Source organism: Dermacentor andersoni, chromosome 1, assembly GCF_023375885.2.
Source record: "Dermacentor andersoni chromosome 1, qqDerAnde1_hic_scaffold, whole genome shotgun sequence".
In the NCBI taxonomy this organism is placed as follows: domain Eukaryota; kingdom Metazoa; phylum Arthropoda; class Arachnida; order Ixodida; family Ixodidae; genus Dermacentor; species Dermacentor andersoni.
In genome coordinates, this window is record NC_092814.1 from 43,213,280 (window position 1) to 43,235,376 (window position 22,097).

The window sequence follows — 22,097 nt, forward strand, 5'->3', positions numbered from 1 at the left end:
AGAATGCTCACCAAGGGCAGACCTGAAGAGGAACTCTTCCCCGTCTCTCAAGAAGACGTCCCACACTCGGCAGGCCACATCCAGGGGCAGAGATCGGCTGTAAAGCGTATATATCCTGCACAGAAGGCATGGCCTGATGGCCATCTGAATTCACTTATGAGAGCTGAGCCTACCAGTCAACCAGGTACAGGTCCGAAGTGAGGTTGTGCTTCTTGAAGTGTGCAAACAGCTTGGGCAGGTTCTCATGGAAAAAGTCGTCGTACAGGGTATAATAGGCATTCATCTGCATTAAAACAGGAACTGGCATTAATTTCCTTATGTATTATACTTATTGGCTATGTAGTGAATGCATACTGCCCAACTGCAGTAGTATTGTAATAAAATAAAATGTGTATATACATCATACAGGATTATTACATTTTGGACAGTATTTTACACAACAAAACCCATTATCTTGCAAATGTAGCTTAAGCACAGCAGTTCTGAAATAAAATTAACGAAAATGTTAATGCTGTAGAAGATTCTCTACATTTACGTGAAAGATACAAAGCATGCTTGTTAACTGGAAACATATAGAAGTGTTACAATACATAAACTTGCCTGTGGCTGGTCTACACGAAAAAATGCTAGTTGACAGGGTCTGTTGAGCAGGTTTGCAAAGCAGATGAACGCATCAGCTACCTCCAGGTTGAGCAGCAGCATGGCAGCCAGGAAGGACATGCCTTGCACCTGCAGCACAGAAAGCAGCCACAGAGCAGGTAAAATGCAAACTTTTATAAATGAAGACAGGCTAAACAGTGTTTACAAGCATCACAGTGAAAGTAAAAATTTACAAAAACCTTTCTGCAGAAGCTACACAGGATGACGGAAGTGCCCATAGATTCCAGGATAAACATACATGGCTGTAGCTTTACATATGCTGGCAACATTGTAGCCACATAGATGAGTACCCCCATCTCATTTGTGGTTAAACCATTTCACCAATGTAGCCTCTGAAAGGCACTTCAAACCACGCCAGATTTCACCACGCCTGTATTTTTCGCAGTCTTTCTCGGGAAAGTTCCATGTTAAATAATCTTCTTGTGGTGGCCCTTTCTTTCATTACTTTCTTTTTATTTTTTGCAGATCCACATCTTAATCTTAAAGGCAGTGCTACTAGTTTCACTATATTATATACACAGATTTGGCATTTCTTGTGCAAGCTACAATGTTCTAATTTAGGGCTTTCAATAGGACGGATTCAAAATTTTCTCGAGTAGCTGCAACATTAAAAAAAAATGCGATTAGCATTCTTAGAATTTTTTGCACATTTTCTGGTATGTTTCTGTCTCTAACCCCCTTTTTCACCACCTTGGGTCGCTGGGTGGTCCATGGTCTAGTCACTATCTGTAGTGGGTAGGGAGAACTGGGCTGCTATGCTGAGAGAACCATGTTCGACACCAACTGTCGGGACTAATTTGGGTCATTGAGTATGTGACAATTTTCAATGAACCTGTGATGCTAAGTTGGGGGTCACTGGGTATGTGCCAATGCGTGTGCTGCATTTCAACAAGCTTCTTTGATGCCAACTTGGGTCACTGGGTATTAGGCTTGTACACATTACAGAAGAAAAAAAGGAGCCTGTTGTAATTACACAATTTTAATATGTTACGAACTACAGTGACCAATTACTGCCCCAAAAAGTAAGTGAAATGAACAGATTACTCCTACATCACTTTCCTCCCAACTTTTATTAAAGGGACACTAAAGAGAAAAAGTAAGTTGAGCTGTACTAATACATTTTCTTCCTACAACTCTGACCATTTGAGGAGGCTTGGTAGGTGACAACTCAAAAACTAAAGACAGGTGGAAACACCACATGCAAGTTCCTGCATCTGTTTGGGCCTAGTTTAACTTATCAATAAAGATGGACTAGATTGTATTCCAAAAAAGTGCCACAGACTAAACAAGTTGTAAGAAATTTCATTGAGCCACAATGGCTCAAGTATGAGAAAAACTTTGAAATCCATGACATCACACTAACACACCGGTGCTCAGGTAACAGTGCAAAATTTAAAAAATGGAAACAACCTTCCATTTTTCTCCTGAAATAATCAACCTCTTACCAAGAAATTGCGAAAATAGTTTTTAAGTTTACTTTGTCGGTCTAAACTGATTAACTGTTTCTCTTTAGTGCCCTTTAACAATTCACAAATACAATAGAATGAGTTGGCCTGGCTCTTTCTGTGTGCTCTCTGCAGCCCGCCGACAATTGCCACTCCTCTCCCTCCACCTTTTTTTCTCTCTCTTTCTCCACACACACACGGAGGTTGTACACCGCACAAACTCTTAGCACTCACGGATAAGAATGCTTTAACAATGAGGATGCACATTTCTGCATTGCCAAAGCAACACTTAGCTTAACTTCTGATAAGCTTTTCATTACTAAGCCGTGCAACCACTTCGCATCAAATTATGCTATCATTCTCATGCTATATTTAAAAATTATCATCTTAAAAAAACTAAAATTTCGATTACAAATTATGCATTTAAATAATGCATGTTGATGACCTAGTTGGTAGTTGGAAAAACAGCGCTAAAAACTGGGCGAAACAAAAATAAGACAGTGCACTATCGTGTGTCTTGTTTGCAGCCCAAACTTGTTGCAGCCCAGGTAACAGTGGAGATGAGCATTCTTTTTTCCAGCCAGATCTTCTAGTAAGTCGTTCGACCACGAATACGTATGGAAGAGAGCAGGCACCATTTTGCAACTCGCCTATCACTCAATCGTGCTTTTGTCATTGTGAGCATGCTATATTATTCTACATTTAAAAATTACAAGAACGAAGCTTCACGCTAGAACTTCGATAGTATCATATGATGCAAGTTTCACGCACTTTCAGTGACCTGCTGTCTGACTTGAAGAGGTGCTTGGAAGTAGTAACTTGTGATCATGGTATTGTAGTCGTCACGCGACGCATACTGTTATTTAATCACACTCAGGAATTGATGAGCCAGACAGTTTGAAGCAGGACTGCTTCCTGCTTAGAAGCCTTCGTGAAAATTACGGCATCTACAGTTTGCAGTAAATTAAGGGCTAGTAGCTCCAAGAGATGTCTCCCAACACCCAGTTATTCTGAAAATTGCCAAGACATTCAGTTGGGATGGGCTTGGGAGGGTGCGTCTGAAAATTTCAGTGGGGAGGGGTACTCCTTCACCCACCCCCCTCCCCCGGCTACGCCCATACTGCGATGCCACGTCACGAGCACACCTCGTACACTCGTGTTGCTGGCTTGGGCCTCGATGGAGCCGAGTGGGCAAAAAGTAACGCCTGCTGCCGCAGTATTACATGAGGGGAGAGGGCATCACTGATACCACGTTGCCCTCGCTCTCTGAAGCCTGTGTTATCCATGCATTCCTTGTCTGCGCAAGCTCTCACCTGCATTCTAATTGCACCTCAGTAAGGCTAAATCAAAACGCACCAAGCGTCGTAATGTGCTCACTTGCCCGTGAGGCGCTCGTAACACAAAGGTCCACTCACTGGACATTAATGCTTTCGCATTCAGAACTCATAAGAATTGCTTAGGTGTCCCGAGATTTTGTTATGATGTGCCATGCATGGACTTCGCAGCAGAGCCACTAGATGATGCAGTGTCCAGAAGGATTTAGAGAGGAGCCCAGTTGCATACCCATCTCACACGCAACATCTTTCAGCAGTGGCAATATGGTGTGTCGCTACAATGTTTCAATGCTGATCGCATTAACGTTCATCTCCAGAACTTTCTGAAGTGCAACAAAAAGCACATTGTCCTGTTTTTTTGTCTTTTCGTTGAGTTTCAAGATGTTCTGAAGATGAATGTCAACCAATTAGCATGTTTGGCCACCTTGCACATAACTTAGACATTCATCATAAGGAGGGTTCTGCTGCAATTTTTTTTTTTTTAACCTTGTGAATGCCATGCCCAAGTGTACTTGCCTGGCCACCGATGAAAACTCTTTGCCTAAACATTCCCTAAATAATGACTCAGAAGGGTTTGGGTGCGAGCTAGTTGGTACGGATCATTCATATTTAAAACAGCGCCAAAAAACACGGACAAGGGAGGACACAGGACCAATCAAGTCCAGCGGCTTAAAACAAGTGGCTATCCTGAACAACTGCTGTCATCCTTGGCGGAAGTTTTATTGCAAGAGGCTCGTCCCCCCAAGAAACCGCGCGAGGCGGGTGATGTCTTAACCAAGATTGTTGCGATCCCGTATATACATGGTGTGTCCCATCGCATCAAGAAAGCCGCAGGCCGGGCTGGTATAAAGGTCGTGTTCACTGCGCCTAACAAGTTGGGAAGGATGTGTAAAAAAATAAACAAAAGCCGGAGAACACCTGGACCGTGCAATAAGCAACATGTCGCCAAGCCTGTACATTGCAGTACCAATGTAGTGTATTCCATTCCCACCTCTTGCGGCTGCACTTACATAGAAGCAGGACGCTGTATCAATGAACGTTTGCGTGAGCATGCTCACTGTGTCAAGATTAAGACTGGCAGCAATCTGGCTGTTCATTGTGCCAAGTGTGGCTGTACTCCACTCCTTGACCACACACGTGTGTTGAAAAGGTACAGCGATCAGATGGCCAGAGAAATCTTTGAGGCATTTTCAATGTGTCAGTTAGGAGCCACCTGTGTTAGTTCCCCTTCTATTGCAGTTTGCGATAAAGAACTTAAGTTCCTTAGAAGTTAAGCAGTTTGGCCTGTGTCCTCCATGTTATGGTTTCTTTTATTTTGTTTAATGTCATTGACGCATGCGCAGCAGTAGTTGACCGACGATGACTCGCCTTCCCCTCCCCTTCTTTCACTCTCTTTATGCCTGTTGCAAACTGTATATATTTGCGCAGGCTCCAATAAAGGTGTTGTTGGCAGTCAGCGCTCGTCCTGTGTCCTCCCTTGTCCATGTTTTTTGGCGCTGTTTTAAATATGAATGATTCCCTAAATAATCTGTGAACATGCAACATCTGTAGACGATTGTGTCATCTAATCAAAAGTTTGTTAAACTAAAATTTTATGCTTGGTTTCTAGATGAAAAGTTTATAAATGCTCAGAAACATTGCTAATAAATATCACTTGAATTTAAAGCCTGCTAATGTGTTACCTAGACTGCAATTGAATGTCTTGCACTTTGGAAAGACACCCAGCTCTCCCCAACCCCCAATGTGTTAAAGGTAGGTCAAACATGATGATCTGCATTACGCTTATCTAACAACCCAAAATTCTAAAGATGCTGCTAAATGTCACTCACACGGCCTATCGCACAGGATGTGCCAGGTCGTTAGCTAAGACTAAACGTTCCCAACTGCCATGCAGTGTAGCTGGGGGCCTTATAATGCAGTCACTATTACATATACCCCTGTCACACGGCAAATCTAATGTCATTTCCAAAGAATGACATTTCTGTGGTTAATGTCATTATCACTGTGTGCTGTCACATCGCGAAAACTAATTTAATTTGAAAATTATTTGAAAGAATAAGTTTGGCGAACTCATGTAATTTTTGACGAATGTCATTGCATTTTACCATGTGACAGCAAGCAAATCTCATTAATTGTAAATGACATCAGATTTGCCGTGTAACGGGTATAAATGGCTCGTTAGCCCATCATGACTCATGGTGAAATTGCTGGCACAACTTGATCCCAAATTTGTGAGAAATACACAGGCAAAGTATGTTTACCGCACTGGTCACTTGGGGCCTCACTTCCCTGTGCAACAGAACTTTTGCATATAGTTGCAAAAATGTGTGAAACCAAACTCCCCATATACAGGCTAGGCAACTTTTTGTGTGTGTGGATTGCTAGCACAATGCAATATTTTAATGAATAATAATTTCTCATTAGGAAAATATGACATTCATTACATCTGCCTCCATATAGGAATGAGTAAAATTTCAGTATTCATTTTAACCATTGAAGCATGAGACGTAAATGTCCCCCCCCCCCCCCCTCCCATACTATTTATTTTCTATCTAAATGGGCTAAGTGCATCTGCAATAACTATACTCAACAGAAAGACAAAAATATTTTGTGGAACCTTTTTTAGTAATAGGGGAGGCAACACTAGGAAGAAAACTGGAAGTCAGCTTCATCTCAAGCCACCAGCTCTAGTCATATGCTAACCAGAGGTGTAGACGGCATGTGCTTTACATTAAGTGAGCGATATACCACTGCAGCTGGAAATCTGGCATCTGTGTATTCTTTCTGACTGTGGTTAAAAAAAAAAAAAAAGAAGAAGCTCAAGTCGCAGGCCAAACTTCCTCGAGCGGTGTTTCTACTCTAAACAAATGACACTTGCTGCCTGTCATTTTGTGTTCGTCGAAGACATGTAGCTAGAAACTCCGTACTGAATACCGAAACAAGGTTTTTTTCTTTTTCGCTTTTTCTTTTGTTTTTTGCGGGCAACACTTGTTGTCCATAAAGGGTTAATATGAGAAGCAAGGCAGTTCATGAAACCTCCACACACTTAGAACACAACGTTCACTACCTAAATGAACACTACTAACCAGCATTTCTTGAAACATATCTGCAATCCACTCAGGAGCAAGTGAAGCCAAATACATACATTCAATATACACTGTAATAAACAAAGCCCATTGTTAGAACTACGGCTGTACATATCGTATTAGGCAAAGCTGCCTAGGCAACTAAAAACTGCCTTGATACAATAATCCAATAAGCATGTCCCAGTTCTAAAAAAACCTTGCCTATTCACATTTCAGAATGCAAACTATAACATTTTAATTGTCTGAATTATCAAATCAATAAAACACTATGAAGAAATGTGCCTTTCAATGCACACAATCACATCACAAACTATTACATCTAAAACAATGCCACATACAGTAATATCCTGCTTAAATGTATCACTACCATGGAGATGTCAACATTTGTAGTGACCGTAAAAATAAACATCTTACAATATGATCAACATCGCATATCGGACGAAACAACCAAACTCTGCCTTCAGACAAGCTGCTTTCTAATTGACTGGGTATGATATGAAGTGCAGTAAATTTCTATTAAGTGAACAAATGCAGACAGCTGCAGTCAAACGAATCTACACGAGATTTCGATTTGCAGGCTGATTAGTCCCATGACGTAAGGGCTGCGCATGGCATGTCTGCAGGCGGTGTTCAGACAGACTAAGACTGAAGTAGACAAAATAAATACTAGGTGGTGCTTTACGAACAAACAAGTGCACACTGGCTATTACCCTTTGCCCATGCCAGCAGTTACCGACCACTATCAACACACCACTACAGTATTCAAGATTGATGCTAAATAGAAAACAGTCTCCTTGGCAAATCCTTACATGTTCCCCACCAAAATTCTGGCAACTGCTCCACGCGTACAAAAATGTGGTGGCACACTACGCTGGTATAGTTTTAAGCTTAGGTGGCCAAGATGCACAAGCCACAGTTGGCTGTTGAACGCATTATCTCGATCAAGAAAGTAAAAAATGGGCTTAGTTCTTCGGTCAAGTGTGTCGAGGGAGCGGCCTGCCACGAAACTTAAGCCCACACGCACATGAAAAAGTCACTACACAATTCATGATCTTGCTGCATATTTTACAAACTGGAAGCACAGTAGCATGACACCACGTTCACAGGACATAACAGAAATTTGGTCTGCCATGTCGATTTCAGACGCACAACTTCATGCAGCACAAAGGACTGCCATTACCTTATATGAAGCTACTACACACACAGTACTTGCAAACTTGATTTTTGTAGAGCCTACTAAATATATTTTTGACACAATGGTATGCTAAATGACCCACATCTTAGACTTAGGCATTTCTAAGTCCTGTGTTTTCTTGTAGAATAGTTTGCATGAGTGTTTGTTATACAATCAATGTGTTTAAAAAGGTTGATAGAAGCAGTCTAGCTAATGATCAACCAATCTAGTACTCTACCCATATTTTCAAAGTTGCTCAGAAACATTATAGTACTTTCTCACTCTACAGGCCTTGAAGAAACAGATCAGATACTCAGATTCACAGTCCAGTTCTCACAAGAAATCTGTTGACACGAGTCTGCATTCTATGTTACTACATGAGCTTGAGCGTAACACAACTGTGAGCAACATTACTGTATTTTCAATTAAAACGTTAAAACTTTTATATCATGAATTGCTCATAAGAAAACAAATGTTCAATTTCCCTGGCCACGCTGCTTCCCTTATCACATTGAATCTAAAGCACCACAAACAGGCAGTATCGGGGAATGGTTTTGTCAGACATGGCACCTACTATTATTCAATGCGATGTTCCACAGAGAAGCATATTAGGTCATTTTCTTTTTAATAGCTATATTACTGACATCGCACACATATCATGCCATGCAAAGTTCACAAGACTCTATGCACAAAATACCAGCACATTTTACCAGAGAAAACATAGGTAATCTAGTTTATACTGCAAACTGTACAGTGGAACAGCTAGAGCTTCTTGTCTTTTTCATTACCTATACAGTCGATCTTGGATATATCTAACTTGAAGGTGATCACAAAATAGTTTGAAATATCCAGAATTTAAAATATAAAGTATGCATATCTGAAGCTTATCTCAAAACTATGCACATCTCGGAGTCTCCTGAGATGGTGAAAAGTGGAAATTTACCTATATTTGTTTTTCCGAGGCTGCGTCGAATGCACAAAAGCTAACTTTCTTTTTCCCCCACAAGAATTTTGCAAGTCACACACAATGCGAAATAATTTTTGAGGAACTGATCACAGTGTTAACCCTAAAAAGCCTGCATGAGCCAGCCGCAAGAGTGCAATTCGCTCATATCTAAGTACTCGTTATATGTTATTATGCAGAATAAGGTAGAAATTGACACAGTGCAGAAGCGAACCATCCATATGAACATGCGCCGTGCCGCCTTCAGTGCACTTGTACTGCGGATCGCATGTGAAAGTGCCCAGCCGCATGTCAGTTGCAATGCGCCATTCACCATCAACAACTAATTATCACAGGTTGACAGTAAGTCGACCAGGCAGACAATGTCACATTTGAAAATAGCTTTCAGCTTGCAGATCTTCCGAGTCCATTCCCAGTCGCAACACTGCGAGCACAAATGAAGTGTGCTCTGCCTGAACTGTGGGCCCGCGAATTGCACAGCAGTGCATCTTTTGTGCCACTGCCACAATGGTCTCTCACAATATGCATATGTGGCGTACGGTGGTTTTAAATTAAATCCAAACTACGTAATGTAAAAATCTGTCCAAGTGGGTGTTTGGGTCAGATTCGTCTTGGCCACTTGCGGAACCCTAAAATTCCTTTCACTGAAATTCTACAAGACAAACCTGGCGGCCCAGGCATCTCAACTTTAGCATCCCATGTCCGGAGTCACTTAGTGAAAAGATCCGTGTGCCATCCATACTTTCTTGTGAAATGTCCATTTCGAATCCAGAGGCGTTTTAAGTTCTTGAAGCAATGTGGCGATGCTCTTTCTGATGATGAACGGCTGCATATAGTATGCTTCACTTCATTGCAATTAGTTTTTTTTATTATCAGTATGCTTCATCGCATTACGTGGCTGCATTTTGGCGATGCTTACTAAAGCAAATCCACCATTATGGTGCGCAAATAAGACCCTTGCTACACAAGCCATCCCTATTTTGAGACAGGCACCTTGTTTATTTTTCCTCTATACCATGTACTGCCTTTCATATTCAATGCCTTGTTTGAAAGCATCTGCCAAAACAGTGCCGTTTTGTCGGCATGAATATTTCCGATGATGGGAGAAGTGATGGCGATGCCTTTAGAAGCGCACTTGCAAAGGTGCAGTGTTCTATATACAGTCAACGACTGAATTTTCGGACATGCCTGATATTTCGGACGTCTTCGCGGCACCGCCACGAGCCCCATATATGTATAAGGACATCTGAAGTTTCGGACGCTCGAACGCTCCGCCGTCCAATTTTCCGGACTTTTTGACGGACGGAAGGAATTTTTGGCTCCTCGCGCAGCGCCCTTGAGAAGGAAATCCACTTGCAGCCGAAGCATATCACCGCTTTGAAGCACAACTAGCCGAATCTAGTCGTCACACACCGATTTGGTCCGGCCACGCTGGCTATGTTCATCGCCGCACTTCCGCCTCCGGCGGAGTTTCCGGAGCGGCGCCATTTTGTTTGTTTGTTTGAGCAGGCCACGTTTTGGCTAGCGTGGTGTGTGGTTGTCTGTTGTGTCAAGTGTGCTCTGCGACGCTAGGCCTAGGTGCTTCGACGCTCGTGAGCGAACTCCACTGTTCGCAACTTGAGGATTTCGCTTGCCTTCGATGGCGCCCACTCCGTCTTCGTCGTCCTCGCCGATGGCATCGAAGCGCGGAAAGCAGTACCGTCGGACGACGTGATCAACGACCTCCGCTCTGCTGGGGTTTCCATACCCACGGAAATAACTTTTGAACAGTTTATTGACGCTGACAACGAGCTCGACTTCCGCGCAGAACTGACTGACGAGGAAATAGTCCGTCGGGTTGTGGGGGATTCAGAAGACTCCGATGTTGAAAATGAGGAGCCAATGCCTGCGCCACCTACAGGCGCCGAGTTGACGCGAGCACTGTTGACTCTTTCATCGGTGTACAGTGCTGACATGACCCTTGCTCAGATCGAGGCGAATATGATCGCATGCAACCGGAACGCCGTCAAAACAACAATCGGCAAGTTCTTCAAGCCACTGCAGCAATAACACCGGCTGCCCGACGATGCACATGTACATAATAAACCGGCAGTCGGCTGCATACAGAGTTTTTGAACGCCTCTTTTTATAGCCACTTCACTGATGCTGTGGCAGGGTTTCGGAAGCCTGTTACTTCGCCCTTTACCTCTAGATCTGAGAAAAAAATAAAAAGGGTGCGTTTTTTTGCATGCATTCATTTTTTCGGACTGCCTGAATTTTCGGATGTTTTTACGTTCCCTAGAGGGTCCGAAAAATCGGTCGTTGACTGTATATCAAATGTCGCAGTGAATGAGAGTTCGATATACACATAGTACAGTGCTATACTTTTGCATGGGATTTCCAAGGGGATGTTACTATGTACTGCTCAATATAGACAATAATTCAATATGTTCGGGTTCAATAATTCGGGATCGACTGTATTAAGGACCTCATACACACATTACGCCATGCAAAGTTCACAGCATGTGCAGAAGACACCGACATATATTTCACTGGAAATAAGTGAAAGAAGGAAAGAAGAGATGATACTCGAACCTCGCTATAACCAATTTGAAAGCGTTACGATCGACCTGCAGGCATACTGCTCTTCAAACCTATCTCAGCCCGCTGCAGTTGTTTCGATCGACCCGCGGGGGTGGCGTCCTTCAGAGAACCGGCGACGGCGACAGCGCTAACCGACCATGCACTTCCTTCGGAGAACTGGAGATCACAGCAGCGTTAATCCACCATGCGCTTCCTTCGGAGAGTCGGCGACGACAGCAGGGCTGGCCACGTTTGGCGGACCGTGTATTGTTGGTTGATTTGCCATGGTCTTCATGGTCTATTTGCAGCAAGAGAGCTTCTCTAACAAAGGGTGTTTTGCGGTGCGTTCCTCGGGCCCCAGGATTCGTCACAGTCTGCTGACACTCGTGGCGGCTACCGGAGAAGTCAACTCTGGAATTAAGAGGCGCCGGCTGGGGTGAAGCTTGACAACCTGGCTACGAGGACCCGCTCACCTCGGTGGGTTCTAGGAATCCAAAGTGCATATGTAAGTGTGTGAGCCCTCCCCCTTCAAAGGTGGGTCCACTATGCCCCAACGACTGTGGACGGTCCGACTGGACGAAGGTTGGACAGCAGTTTTCCCTCCCCTAGGGATCTAGGGAGAACAGAGGCTTTTTAAGCAGCAGTTTGTCGGCTGCTAGAGAGGTGTGCTAGGTGCTTGGAGCTCCTGTGCTGTATGCTTCGTCTTGCGTGCTCCATGTGGGAGTCATTCTACACTGTTGAAATGTATCTCGTGTTTTAATGTAAATATGTATATAAGTTCTGCACTCCTAGTTCCCGAAAGTTCCTCTCTACAACCACGTCCCAAGCGTGGGTGAGTTGGACGACGGCATGGGCCAGCTACCACATAGTTCATGCCCGACTACAAACCTAACAACTGGATGCCAGCGGTGAGATAGTCCTACAACTCTTACAAAAGGGAAGCCAAAATTGCTTGTTATATCCATTACTTCGTTATATCGACAACTGCCGCTTACTGCAGTATATGCCCAGCGGTGTGCGCAAGTTTAAACATGCAAAGAAGACTACAGCTATGCGGCTTAACAAACTGCTACGCGGTGGCGTATGCAATGAAATTTCAATACAACAGCAATTACGCTCCGGCGTGTGCAACTCCTTTAGAACCTAAAGTGACAGCCTTTACAATAGCATCCTTATGTTGCAATTGAAGGTCTTTTGCTTCCGTTTTCCACTTGACTCGCTCATATTGTCATGAAACTGGCAAAACAGTGATGTGGTCGACAGGAACAGCTAGCATGCTGCATTGCAAACAAGTCTGTCTGTCATGTTGAAGCAGCATGTAACAGTGCGCCGAATATGAAGCTGGGCCAGTATTCTCTGGCAACCTCCATGACTTTCGAAGATAGATTCACTTTTGCGTGATGTTGTAAACCCTTCGAAGTGTACAGCTGGCACAGCTTAGCACAGTGCCAGAAATACTGTTGGCCGTAAACGCGGACACAGTTGGCCCATGAAAGCGAAACTATCTGATCCGTCGCTCTCCCATGACCCTGCGGCTCTACTGTCACAGTTATCTCTATGTCTGCTACGCTGACTTGGCTTGGCCGGCTCGTGCTGGTTTGAAACCATTTCAGAGGTCATGCCTAGCTGCATCAGCCAGTGCGCTGCGCTGCAGTGAGAGAAAGAGAAGTGGAGGCACTGGTATTTTGGCATGCCTCGCGCAACAATTATCATGGATGTATGGCGTCGTGAAGCTAGGCGTGGCTTCCGAGATTGCTATCTTGAAGGGTGCGCTTAGCGACCTAGCTTTGCCAGCTACATGCCGCAGCGAGAGAGAGGTGGGATAAGATAAGTGCTGCTCATGTGCAGCCACCGTGCATGTGGCAGTGAGAACGACCAGTGTTGCTCAACGGCGAGCGCAGCGCCGTTGAGCAACACGCAGCTCAGCGCCGAGCGAGCGCAGAACTCGGCGGAAAGCAATATACTCGGTGCACAGCGGCTGGTACTTTTGGTTTCGGAGACAAATCTAGTTCATTACGGTAAACTCTTGATGATACGAATTTCATGGGGTCGCATAAGATATTCTTATCACCGAAAATTTGTACCACCAAAACACATAAAATCAAGAAAAAAAAATTAATTTACTTTTAGCAAGAAAATTCCTATACAGCGGAATGTTGTTGATATGTTCCTCGCTACGACGTTGTCCCGGCTGCTACGTTGCATTATCACGGTTCTAACCTAAATCCCATTGACTTCCATGTATTATGTTCCCGTTGATATGTTAGCCTAGACCTGAGGAGGGAACAGAAGAAACTGGTGCATAAGAAGCCGATCAATGAGTTAGCAGTAAGAGGGAAAATAGAGGAATTCCGGATCAAGCTACAGAACAGGTATTCGGCTTTAACTCAGGAAGAGGACCTTAGTGTTGAAGCAATGAACGAAAATCTTACGGGCATCATTAAGGAGTGTGCAATAGAAGTCGGTGGTAACTCCGCTAGACAGGATACCAGTAAGCTATCGCAGGAGACGAAAGATCTGATCAAGAAACGCCAATGTATGAAAGCATTTAACCCTACAGCTAGAATAGAACTGGCAGAACTTTCGAAGTTAATCAACAAGCGTAAGACAGCTGACATAAGGAAGTATAATATGGATAGAATTGAACATGCTCTCAGGAACGGAGGAAGCCTAAAAGCAATGAAGAATAAACTAGGAATTGGCAAGAATCAGATGTATGCGTTAAGAGACAAATCCAGCACTATCATTACTAATATGGATGAGATAGTTCAAGTGGCTGAGGAGTTCTATAGAGATTTATACAGTACCAGTGGCACCCACGACGATAATGGAAGAGAGAATAGTCTAGAGGAATTTGAAATCCCGCAAATAACGCCGGAAGAAGTAAAGAAAGCCTTGGGAGCTATGCAAAGGGGGAAGGCAACTAGGGAGGATAAGGTAACAGCAGATTTGTTGAAGGATGGTGGGCAGATTGTTCTAGAAAAACTGGCCACCCTGTATACACAATGCCTCATAACCTCAAGTGTACTTGGAATCTTGAAAAAATGCTAACATAATCCTAATCCATTAGAAAGGGAACGCCAAAAACTTGAAAAATTATAGACCGATCAGCTTACTGTCCGTTGCCTACAAAATATTTACTAAGGCAATCGCAAATAGAATCAGGAACACCTTAGACTTCTGCCAAGCAAAGGACCAGGCAGGATTCCGTAAAGGCCACTCAACAGTAGACTATATTCACACTATCAATCAGGTGATAGAGAAATGTGCGAAATATAACCAACCCTTATATATAGCTTTCATTGATTACAAGAAAGCGTTTGATTCTGTCGAAACCTCAGCAGTCATGGAGGCATTACGGAATCGGGGTGTAGACGAGCCGTATGTAAAAATACTGAAAGATATCTATAGCGGCTCCACAGCCACCGTAGTCCTCCATAAAGAAAGCAACAAAATCCCAATAAAGAAAGGTGTCAGGAAGGGAGATACAATCTCTCCAATGCTATTCACAGCGTGTTTACAGGAGGTATTCAGAGACCTGGAATGGGAAGAATTGGGGATTAGAGTTAATGGAGAATACCTTAGTAACTTGCGATTCGCTGATGATATTGCCTTGCTTAGTAACTCAGGGGACCAATTGCAATGCATGCTCACTGACCTGAAGAGGCAAAGCAGCAGAAGAGTGGGTCTAAAAATTTATCTGCAGAAAACTAAAGTAATGTTTAGCAGTCTCGGAAGAGAACAGCAGTTTACGATGGGTAGCCAGGTACTGGAAGTGGTAAGGGAATACATCTATGCACTTAGGGCAGGTAGTGACCACAGATCCGGATCATGAGACTGAAATAATCAGAAGAATAAGAATGGGCTGGGGAGCGTTTGACAGGCATTCTCAGATCATGAACAGCAGGCTGCCATTATCCCTCAAGAGAAAAGTGCATAACAGCTGTGTCTTATCAGTACTCTTGTACGGGGCAGAAACCTGGAGGCTTACAAAAAGGGTTCTACTTAAGTTGAGGACGACGCAACGAGCTATGGAAAGATGAATGATAGGTGTAACGTTAAGGGATAAGAAAAGAGCAGATTGGTTGAGGGAACAAACGCGGGTTAATGAGATCTTAGTTGAAATCAAGAAAAAGAAATGGGCATGGGCAGGACATGTAATGAGGAGGGAAGATAACCAATGGTCATTAAGGGTACGGACTGGATTCCAAGGGACGGGAAGCGTAGCAGGGGGCGGCAGAAGGTTAGGTGGACGGATGAGATTAAGAAGTTTGCAGGGACGACATGGCCACAATTAGTACATGACCAGGCTAGTTGGAGAAGTATGGGAGAGGCCTTTGCCCTGCAGTGGGCGTAACCAGGCTGATGATGATGATATGTTGCCTTATCTTACATTGCGTTTGAATGTGGTGGTCATGTAAATTTAGCAATGCAGCCAGCTTGTATGTTGCAACAAGTGACCGGTGCGTTGCAACGAGCTACCAGCACATTGCAGTAAGCGACCAAAGTTTGCAATAGGTGACCAAAGTTCCACAAGCCAGGTGCTGCACATGTGCACATAGCAGTTGGCAAAGCAACTGAAGCAAAGTGCACATCAGTGAAAGCCTACCGGGAACCATGCCCACTGGGCCAGATCCACCGAGTGCAGCATTACATTTATTTTGGAGCTGGCAAGGGTCTTACATGCGTAGCATAATCGCTGGTTCTTTTAACTCAGCTTCCCTGCAATGGAGCCGTGTGATGCAGTGAAGCATAAGCAACATATTGCAGTCAAGCATATTAAGAGTTGAAAGGGGCCACTGTCGCAAAACATTGTATATGTCTCTTAACTACAGATGCGCACATGTACCGTCCTCGTTAACAGTACAAGCGCTGAGACGTACTGTACTGGAAGCGTTTCAGAGCTGTTTCTGAGATAGCTGTGGTGATTGGTGGCCTTCCTCAGTTACGTTTTCCTGGCTGTTAGATTTTCTTCCCCCCCCCCCCATTCCTTTGAAAGACGTTCATGAATGGGGTTCTACAATCCGTGTGCGTTTTCTTCGTGCCCAAATCATCAACAGTCGCCTTCTGGAAGGTGTAAAAGTGTGCGCATGTGACCTCACAAACGTTTTCGAATGCCACTGAATGCCTCAGCACGTTGAGTGCAAGGAGCATTTTGGTTGTGGTGGGCTGCCTGTCGTGGCTGCTGACACAGTCGTCATTGCTGTAGTAGTCCTCGTCTTCTTCCTCGCTGGTCAAAGCATCAGGCTGTGGTGTAGCCCGGTCCGCTCGACAAGGGACCAATGAGACTGTGCAGCTGCATGACGTAGCCAGTCGCTTGGCAACTATGAATCCCACCCAGATCCTGCTGTGCCAGCTTGTCTGTGCCGGCTGCTATGCTGGCTCGATCGCCGCCACTTCTGTTCCTCACACATCCATATGATCCACAGCAGCGCGACAATGAGTTCAGAACAGCCAATGTTTTTTGTACTGTAAGCAATGTATTTTGGCCGGGGAATGTTATAAATTCGTATCACACCGAAATTCGTACCAGCTGTGATCGTCTCACCGGGGTTCTACTGTATATCCATTTACAGAACAATTTCACTTAATTAAAACGAGGTTTTAAATACACGGATCTCTATGGAGATTTCAAGGGGAATTACATTTACTTCATTACATCCCATCTCATTATAACAAGGTTCAAGTGTAGGATGATTCTAGCTCCTGCATTTAGGATTGGATAAATACTGCAGGTAATTTGATCTTCAAGCACATTTCATCATCATTTCTGCACCAAGTAAGCATGAGCGCCACCAATTTACAGTTTGAACCCCATAGTAGCTTCAAAAGCATTTCACTTCAAAAATAAGAACCACTAAATACCTTACCAGCTACAAAATGAAATTTGTGACAGTTCCTCAGCTAGCACCTTCCACAGGCCTGCAGAAAACCCCTTTTGTACTGAGCTCCTTTGTAAACTTGCAGCAAGCCAATCTTAACATATCACCCAGTGAAAACAAGCAAGCTTCCATTAATAATAAACACCGACAAAACAAGACAGAGTGGGAAAACAATGTTAAATTAAAGAACGGTGCAGCTGAACACTCACGTAGCCAATGTCTGGTCGGTAGACCACATAGGCACCGAGGATACAGTGCAGGACATCAAAGTAAGGGCCTGCCTCCTGAAAGATGCCCAGCTGTGGGAATGTGCGTGACACATCCAGTCGGATGAGGTGTGCCGACTGCTCGCGTGTGTGCAAAGCTGAAGGTTCCTCAGGGAGGGCCTCGCTGCGCCAGATTTTACGCGAGCGTGAGGCACAGATTTCATATAGCTCAGGTGTGATGTTTAACTCATTGCCAATGGCCAGCTTCCAGACACGACCTCGCACGCTCGGTGGAAGGCCCTGCCACCACAGGTCCCGTATGCGTCGCTGGCTACGTGCCACTTCCCAACATGGTAGCACCTCTGACACCCAAGTACGTGTGGCCTGCGCCAGCTGTTCCTCCTGCTTCCACTGCTGCTGCATCTGCTTCTTGCGGGCACGGGCATCTTTTAACTCTGCATATAGTGGAACAAGAGCTGCGTGAATATAAGTCAGAAAACAGTATACAGCTAAACCGCAATATATATCAGTAGCGCTTAACTTCGTTACGTTGAAATAACGCACGTTCTCACAAAAGGGCTGTACTCTCGTATTTTAGAAATTATCCATGCATATGCTGCAGCCCCCTTCCCTGAATGAGCATCTTTAGAACCATGTGATGCACTGTGCTATCCCTGTGGTGTTTCGATGTGGTGTACAGAGGCATTTAAGTCTCTTTTTCCATTGCTTCCACAGTTAGAAGTGTTGGCTGGAAACTCATCAAATGAAGCATTGGTGTCACGAAGTTCATTTCCCGAGACCCCGTGGCTTACTCTGTCGTGCTTTCCTCCTGTGCTGGTTTTCACCAAAGGCACCTGTTAATGCCCTGAATGTGCGTGCACTGCAGACCCCATACACCGAGGCTTTCTGCGCTTTGTGCAAGCATTTGGGCAATGAGATTTCGTCCTTCTCTTTTGCCATATTGAAAAGTACAGAGACATTATCAATTGCAACATTCCAGTCACGTTTCCAGTGAAAACCTCGGTAGTTCTTATTGTGCAACCTTGCACCTTAAAGGCAGCTTGTGTCTAAGGATGGCTTCACCTTTGAACAGCACAGTATTGGTGCTGTCCTCTTCAGTTTCTACAGTTGATTGTTAAGAGGGAAGCTGGTCAACTAAGCATAGTCAAAAAATTTTTATCCCAGTATTCTTGTACGATTTTTCATAGGTAGTGCCGTCTGCTTTGCATTGTGCACCAGACTCTGCACTACATACTGTACACACTATTACATACTGTACATGCTGGTGGAGCAAACTTTCATTGTTACTGATTCACACACAGTGTTTATTTGGCGATGTTTATTTACATAATGTTTATCTGGATATAAGCTGACAACCTATTGCAAAATGACTGACAAAATAAGGGTGTAGGCGTAGAATCAACAATGGTTCCAGAGTTGCAATGCTTTATCCTAGCTTTAACAATACACTTGCTTGAAGTAATTAATAAAGGGAAAATCAGACATCCACCCAATTGTAGCAATTGCTACAATGTTCGCGCGTATGGGTTTCCATTGTAGCAATTGCTACAGTTGGGTGGATGTCTGATTTTCCCTTTATTAAACACACTTGCTGCTGCATCATGCCACCGAAAATCTTACCGAGCAAGAGCGACTGGTAAACCTGACTGGTTATCATTGCACCAACTATGCATCATTAAACAGTGATGGTGCATTCTTTAGTGGGCTCATAGAAAAGCCACCCTGCTAAGCTGGTCTCAAAACCTTTCTGAAACTGATGGACATTAAATGTTACAATGTAGATGACAATGGCAGATGAGCTTTTTATGTGTCATACGCAATCACCCAAAACATTTGTGACTAATGTGACAGATAAAAATATATACCATTTTACTTTTGACAATATTCTGGTTGGTTTACATTTGAAAGCACCTTTATTAGTTTCAATTTCAGGATTAGCATCTTTTATTTGAAGCCAGCTTCGAGTGAAATAAGTACGGTAGGTTGCCAAGTGTCGTCTGCAAACAACTGCACATAATTTAACCATTTGACCACTATCGCTCATGGTACAGTTTCCATTTAATGCCTTGGTCTTCCTTCACACCAGCTGGAGTTACACTGGGGTTACATTGAAGTGTACTCTGGAGGGGGAGCTCCACAATGAAGCAAAGAAATGCAAAACTACCTCTCCCTCAAGCCATGCTATGCCCTTTGATAGAAGCTGCAAATAGTGTTTGGTGACCAACAATTTAAAATACTTTTTTTTTTCTTTTTCAGATAAAGCTCGAGTTCACTACCTCCAGGCATAAGGTGCAAATGGCCAAGGCTGTTGTCCTTTTGCACTTTATGCCAGAATATGCAAAAAAAACTTGCCTCAGTTCCAAATTTAAGTTTTAACACCACCTCCAGCACTGCCAGTCAACTTGCAGATCACCAAGCAATTGCAATTAATAACATTTACTCTGTTTTGTTGGCTCTTGCACACACTATGTTGTAAAATTTTGGTCCTTGCTCCAAAAAGAGAAAATGGAAGAGGACACACCTTTATAGCCGTGTCACATGCCTTCCTGCTTTACAACAAAAAATGAACCGATGTCTAACGCTGACAAACAGTGCCAATTTGAGACCTTTAAAGGGACACTAAATGGCAAATATTAAATCAATCTGAAGTAACATATTAATGCTCCAAATGTTACTGGTACCAAGAAAAAGAGGTTTCATAAGCAAATGAAATAAATGGGGGCCAGGATTCGCACTGCCACTATAAAGATATGGTAGCAGCACCCGCGACATAACACTCAGACTCAGAGTATAAATGGTAATTAAAGTAAGCCAATAATGATAAAGTTATTGCAATACATTTCAACAACACAAAACAACATAAAAGGAAATTTGGCTAATTTCATAGGATTTTTTTGACAGGCATACTCGATTATTCTACTTCTTAAAACGGCTGTCAGCACAATATGTGAAAGCATAGTGCCTTCCCTGTGCGGGCCTCTTACTCAAAGCAAACGATATCACCCAGCAATGCATGGCCTCCGAGACCCCCAGCATAGTTTAGGATTCCTAAGAAGTGACCGGATTCATTGCAGGTGATTTGAAATCAATTGTGCAGCCCCTTCTGTCACTATTTTCTTACAAACAAATCATCTTATTGCATCCAACACTGTGAAGCTTCTAAAAAGACCCTCTAATATGCCACATTAATTTAATGTTCACCTTTAAAGTGAAATAACTCAATGCTTCTCATAGTAACCCGAGTGTCACACTGGGATTAATAATGGTATAACAAGGAATAAAGCTGACCAACAGTTCGACAAGGGGACTTGTCTTCGTCAGGGCAGCAAGAAAAGCCGCCTTGCCTAAACACTGGCTCCAGCAACATTCTTTGTTCTACCACTGTTGATCCCTTCAAGCCTCCATCTTTCTGTTAGTTTCTCGTTCACTCTCACATTCCTTATATTCTGCAGCTCACAGTGAGTGGGTGTAGTTAATTTTCCTGGTTTAGCTGCATCTGTGGCACTGCCTGTTTGTGTTTTAGGTAGGAAAAAAAAAAAGTGGGGCATAGAGTGACGAGCTTCGCTCATAACAGAGCATGGGGAAAAAAAAAAAAAAAACTCTGACAAGACTATGTAAAACCATTCTTGTGACACACAACATGACAAGCAGCACTCCTGCTTAATGTGCTTTCCATGAAGTTATGAAGGAGCCATGATAAAGTCTAGCTTGTCTATCAGGAAGTGCACCCTCTTAGCTCCCCATGAAAATGGGGAACTTTTCATTCAGCAGTCACACCAGGTTTCCTGTGGCCACAGATGGATAAGTGTACAGCTTTCAGAGATGTACTGTCTGTGGTGCACAGCCTTACTGCTTGGGGGGATGGAAAGAAGCTTCACCAAAAATGACATCTTATTAATCCCTCTCCTGACCCCAGCCCTATTCAAGGACGATTACTACAAGCTATGGTGTTAACAGGAACAGCATATGTCAAGTTCATGCTTATGAAATTCGGTTTTACAACTAAGGTTTTAGTGATGACCAGTGGAAGGCATAGCATACAAAGGGTCAAGCAATCTGACACTATGCGGGTGCCATATGTAGCAAGGGCACACTTTTGTACATTAAAAGCTATAGAGGGGCCATATTTTTAGAAAAACTTGATTCAATTGAACAAGGCAATAATGCTTGGTGGATTTGACATAACTGTATGCAAATGAAACTGTCTCTGGGACTCTCGACAGCAGATTCAAAGCAGCAGCTAAATAAACCACATGGGCCGGTATAATGTAAAACTATTTCAATCTGTGTTTATCCCAAATCAGCCGTTAGCCCTCCACGATAAGTCAGAATGGTTCGGGTCTAGCCCATATTGGCGGGCGCATTATACCAGCCATAGTGAACATTGACAACTCTACTCAACAGAAGAGGCTGGATCATGGGACTGGCAAGCACAGGTCCAACAGACAAAACATCTGCAAGTTCTGTATGTGCCAACCTTCATGTGATCGCGTCACGACGTAGCTGTGACACGTTGTGGCAATTACACCACGTTTATTCATAATAAGCTAGTGTTCATAACAGTAAACAAGCTCTAGACAAGTACTTTGCAAGTAAGGTTGAATTTACTGCACAGGTGCATTGTTAATTTTGATGATAACTATGATGCAGGCCTTGACCCCAAATATGCTAATCTGAACTTAGATTTTATAACGCAGCACACAGCAGATGTAGACACAAAGTGGCATGCTTCTTGTACATCGTTTACTGTGTTGTAGAAACTG

The 22,097-nt window shown here is 43.6% G+C and overlaps 1 protein-coding gene across 1 annotated transcript in view; it reads right to left on the reverse strand.

The window, feature by feature from the left end:
• The window catches only part of LOC126545318 (TBC1 domain family member 12-like), a 29,661-nt gene that overhangs the window by 1,564 nt on the left and 6,000 nt on the right, over positions 1-22,097 (reverse strand). The window contains exons 3-6 of the mRNA XM_050193123.3: positions 17,317-17,768; positions 601-729; positions 174-283; positions 12-115 (exon numbers count right to left, since the gene is read on the reverse strand). Of these exons, the coding sequence (XP_050049080.2) occupies positions 12-115; positions 174-283; positions 601-729; positions 17,317-17,768 (795 nt within the window). The remainder of the gene's footprint in view (positions 1-11; positions 116-173; positions 284-600; positions 730-17,316; positions 17,769-22,097) is intronic.